Source organism: Penaeus japonicus, unplaced genomic scaffold (genome assembly GCF_977035675.1).
Source record: "Penaeus japonicus unplaced genomic scaffold, GWHDUDI00000001_assembly GWHDUDI00000023, whole genome shotgun sequence".
NCBI lineage: Eukaryota > Metazoa > Arthropoda > Malacostraca > Decapoda > Penaeidae > Penaeus > Penaeus japonicus.
Window position 1 is genome coordinate 12,137,464 of NW_028234425.1, and position 5,000 is coordinate 12,142,463.

At 38.7% G+C, this 5,000-nt stretch overlaps 1 protein-coding gene across 1 annotated transcript in view; it reads right to left on the bottom strand.

Moving 5' to 3' along the window:
- Positions 1-487: 487 nt before the first annotated feature.
- LOC122248295 (uncharacterized) overlaps positions 488-5,000 on the bottom strand; it is a 40,206-nt gene continuing 35,693 nt past the window's right edge. Inside the window, exons 5-6 of the mRNA XM_086550116.1 lie at positions 3,835-3,945; positions 488-3,461 (exon numbers count right to left, since the gene is read on the bottom strand). Of these exons, the coding sequence (XP_086406242.1) occupies positions 3,293-3,461; positions 3,835-3,945 (280 nt within the window). The 3' untranslated portion in view covers positions 488-3,292. The remainder of the gene's footprint in view (positions 3,462-3,834; positions 3,946-5,000) is intronic.

Consider the following 5,000-nt stretch of genomic DNA (forward strand, 5'->3'; position numbering starts at 1 on the left):
AAAAGTGACAACACCAAAGACAAGAGCGACTTACCTGGATTTCAAAGGGATAAACATCCTCACATCAAATAGTCTTTACAAACCGAAAAAAGAGGGATAATGAGAAGAAAAGAAAGTTAAAGATGGAATATGTATTTATACATGTTTTATTACAAAAATACAAAATATTTCATTACATGGATAACACAGAATGAAAAGACCTTTGCACCTGGGCCAATATGAGAAAAGATAAGGAGGAATAATTAAAAGAGTCATTAATGAGAAACATGTCATGAGGTGAATTTTTTTTTCTTCTTTTTTTTTACCAAATAGGGACAAAACTTTCCTATTTCAATACTGACAAAAGAATAAGCATTTCCTAATTAGCTCTATATTTACAGCATTTTTTTTTTCTTCAAGAGATTTTGAGAGGAAAAGAGTAAAAAAAAATAAAAAAATACAAAATAAAAAAGTATACATATTCAGGTAGTGAAATTATAACGATACATATTTTTTACCAGATTTTAATTTGATTATAATTTGAATAGCATATTAGGTTGTGCAGGGCCAGAACTAGTGAGAAATATGTTTTTACGTTGGCAGTTGCATTATGAAAGCAATGTAGTCCTGTATGCAGATTTCATGTAAAACTTTGATAAGTGGAACAAACCTGATGAGGTATTACGACAAACATAAAATCCAGGCTTTTGAAAGAAAAAAAGAAAAGAAAATAAAAGAAAAGAAAGAAAAGAAAGAAAAAAACCAAAACAAACAGACCAGAAGAAAACATGAAAGTAGTGTCAATGCGAAAAACCTTTCTTCACAACCATTACTTGAACGCGAACAAGTTAAACCTCGAGGAATCATCGAGCAAAGCTCCCATTCCTCCGCCCGCTCCCTTTGACAGAGGAGGACAAGCCAGAGGGTGGGAAGACAATGCCGAGCGACCCAAGGCAAGCAAGTTCAGAATCTTCACTCTTCGCCCGGAACAAAGCCAGGACAGGAAGGAAGGGGGTGGCTTTAAGACCCCAGGAATCTTCGTCCTTCTAGCTAGGAAAAGGATCTCGGAGGACCGGGTGGTTGGTGTATTCCTTCTGATCTGTTCATGGACTCGAGGGAAGCGCATGCCAGCTTCAGAAAGGGTTTGAGTCCGGGCTTCCAATCTCCCTTTGAAAATAATAAGAATAAAAACAAAATAACTTAAATCGACAATAGTAATTATAATAATGATGATGATAATAATGATATCAATAATAATAATGATGACGATAATAATAATGATGATGATAATAATAATGACCATAGTAATAATAATATTGATAATAATGATGCGATGAATGTGAATGTTAAGAAACGAACAGTTTGTTACCGCAGCTGCGAAGACAAGCAGAAAGTTGTCAAGGAAATCTAATAAGGTCACGTAAGAATTCAGAAGAGGCAGACTTTCGGCTTTAAAATCTTTGAGTGAAGTCACTGTCTTGGTTTGTTAAAGATAAGCAAAAGTCAAATAAACAGACATGTATATGTGATAAAAAAATATAAAAAAAACATAGGAAAGTAAGACTGCCAGAAGAACTACCCATGTTAACCCTAGTATGAAAATTGAGCAATACCCTTAAAAATGTAAAAATCCGATAAAGCTCCTTATGTTACTGCGCTGAGGAATTCATAAAACAAGGGGGAAATTACTGTAATATAAAGACTTTCTAACAAGATCATATGTATTTTTTTTTTTTTTTTGGCGACCAAAAGCTCTCCATGATGGGAGGAAAGACCAAGGAGAGAATCGCCGTAACGTGATGCGGAAATAGCGAGAAGACCCTCTGGAAATTACGCCCGGAGTTGCCCCAGTGTTCTGTCACCGATTGCTAAGTCTTCTTACGTAGTCATGGGTATGCATGCATCCGTATGTGTGTGTGTGTGTGTGTGTTTGTTTGTGTTTGTGTTTGTGTTTGTGTTTGTGTTTGTGTTTGTTTGTTTGTGTGTGTGTGTATGTTTGTGTGTGTTTGTGTGTGTGGGTGTGTGTTTTATAATATCGTCACTGACATTTTATATTTTGAAATGTTATCACTATCATCTCCAAAACGTCCGAAATCACAGACGGCGATAAATAACCAGCCTAAATATATAGCGCATTCTGCGTTATTATTGAAAACAGACAAAATGTTCTCTTCTAGCTGAGAAAGCCTCCCTTTCCTTCTAGTGAACTTCATCTATAATGCTTAAAACACGATTCAGACACGTTTTGATCAACGCAACGCCCATAAAGGTCCTTCCCGAAACTGCTCGTTATCTAACAACTATGAGAGATCGCCTGTCACGTGAGCAGTGATCCCACACTCTGTAATACTTGTCTACTTTAAAATATAGATCTTACAACGTCCTGCGAGACTTATTGTGCAGATTCATATCGTTCAAGAAGCGATTTATCTTTGGCGTCTGGTATATTCTGCTAGCACGCGCGCATAGGATTAATAGGCTCATTCACGCCCCCGAAACTCGAGGGACAACAACACCACAACACTCCGCCTCGGCTGCACACGACGAGAAGCGACCACTTGTTGACAGTAACAATAGTTGACCCTTACTATGCACCTGAAGAACACTAAAACTACGATCATGCATACAAAGACAGAGCAAAATTAATACGCCTACGGAATTATTCTGAAACATTATCACGTTATTATTTTTATTTATTTTTTTCTCTCTCTCCCACAGTTTAAGCTCCTTTATTTATCTTGATGTGGAGAATAGGATCAAAGATAACGTACGAGTCCCATACGAGTGTCTCTGGCATTTCAGCCACCTGCCAAACAGGTAGACATGCGAACGTCGACAGCTGGTTGACGGGCAGCTGCCAGGGCCGACGCAGGGATCCGGCGTGACAGCCTGTGTCACCGACAACGCTGACTTGCCTCCGGCGCTGAAGGTAATTGAATTCAAAGGCCAACTGTAATAACATTCATATCGATGGCTGATATTTGCACGGCAGACACAAGCAAGATGTCCGGTGTGCCAGTCATGCACAATGCCTTCACAGTGTCGAAAGAATGCACAGACATCATATTCAACAAGTTTGGCAGACAGACCTCCCTCCGTCCGATAAGTCGTTTCGTGGATACATTTATCACATCCTGAAAGTCGCGTGAACGTCACATGTGTCTCGCTCCTCAGGAGACTTCAAAGTCGGCGTCGCGTCCTGTCGTTCTCGAGGTCGACGCGCTTCTCTCCCCGGAAGGTCAAGCGCCCAAAAGCTCACGGCAGACACGCCAGCTCGAAGCCCGGGGTCACGTGACTGCGGCCGAGGACACTATCAGACCTTGGTGACGGGGATCTTCCTGACGGAGGAGTAGGTGTGGTACACGTACTCGTCAGCCATGATGTGCCGGGTGGGGGCCGAGTGCTCATCGGGGGGCCAGGGGGCCAGGGGGCCGGGGGGCCAGCCGCGCCCGAGCTTGTCCCGCTGGTGACGCCGTTTGTACCTGAGGGAGGAAGATGGACACGGGATTAAGATGACGGAGTTTTTATGGCGATATATTCAATAATACAACGAGAGGTGGGTTATTCATATGTATGTGCAAGCAGCTAAAAGAAATGATAGCTCTTAAAAAAGAAAAAAGAAAAGAAAAGAAAAAAAAGACACGCACTCACCAACACACCGACACACCAATATATACATATATATATATATATATATATATATATATATATATATATATATATATATATATATATATATACATATAATATATATAATATATATATATATATATAGATATATATATATATATATATATGTTATATATATATAATATATATATATATGTATGTATACCACGACGTACAAATACGTACCGACAAAGCAGGACGGAGAGGGCAACCAGGAGGACCGTCGATACCGTCACAACCACAATGCCAACCACAACCTGCACTTGGTCCACGCAAAGCAGCTCACTCGGGCTCAGCCTGGAAGCAAGAAGGAAAATCGTGTTAAAGATCAATGGAATTATATGCGATTCCATGCTTCAATCATGCTTCAGAATGACACATAAAAAAGTCTTTCATATTTTGTAAGTTCCTCATTTTGGACATCATTCGTTCAAACATTCACTTAGTAGTTCCTATGTATTGATCGTCTTCCATAGTTTTCTTTATTCAGTGCAACCCACTTTGGGTTCGTGCATTACCCTCGCGGCCCTATGGGACAGTATTGTAAACTGACCAGTAGTTTATATATATATATATATATATATATATATATATATATATATATATATATATATATATATATATATATATACATAAATCTTTATCTCTTTTTTGTTTGTCTTTGGTTATCTACCTCTACTAATACAGACTTTTTTCATATATATTTATTTCTTTATACTATCCTTTCTCAATGAGATGCAGTGACCCTCTGACCACTAGCTCGAGACCCGTACTTTGAAGGACCCTGATCTGCTCAATTTATATCAGTTCAGCATGATATGCATACTAAGCATTGAATATGTCGACCCTTGTCCCTTATCATTATCAATCTTTAGAAAATACAGCTATTATTTAGGGGGACAGGGATAACCCTTCACTAATATGAGATAATGTAACGCTTTATTATCAACACCTGCTTCACACATGTTCCTTTGTTTCGCCTTTCTGTCTACTTATCTATCTATCTATCTACCATGCATATTTTTTAAAGATCTTTATACTAATATATTCATATATCTATCTATCTTTCTATCTGTCTCTCCGTCTGTTTGTCTCTCTCTCTCTCTCTCTCTCTCTCTCTCTCTCTCTCTCTCTCTCTCTCTCTCTCTCTCTCTCTCTCTCTCTCTCTCTCTCTCTTCCTCCGCACACACAATACACACATTTTGAAATAAAAGTGTGAACATGAACTAGTCAGCTAATGGGTATTTCGTATGTCGTGGTATAGTTTGGTACTTTTCCCAAAATGAAATATAATTTTGGGAGATGAGGAAGAGCAAATTAGTAACAATGAGACAAGGACACGTAAAGGAAAG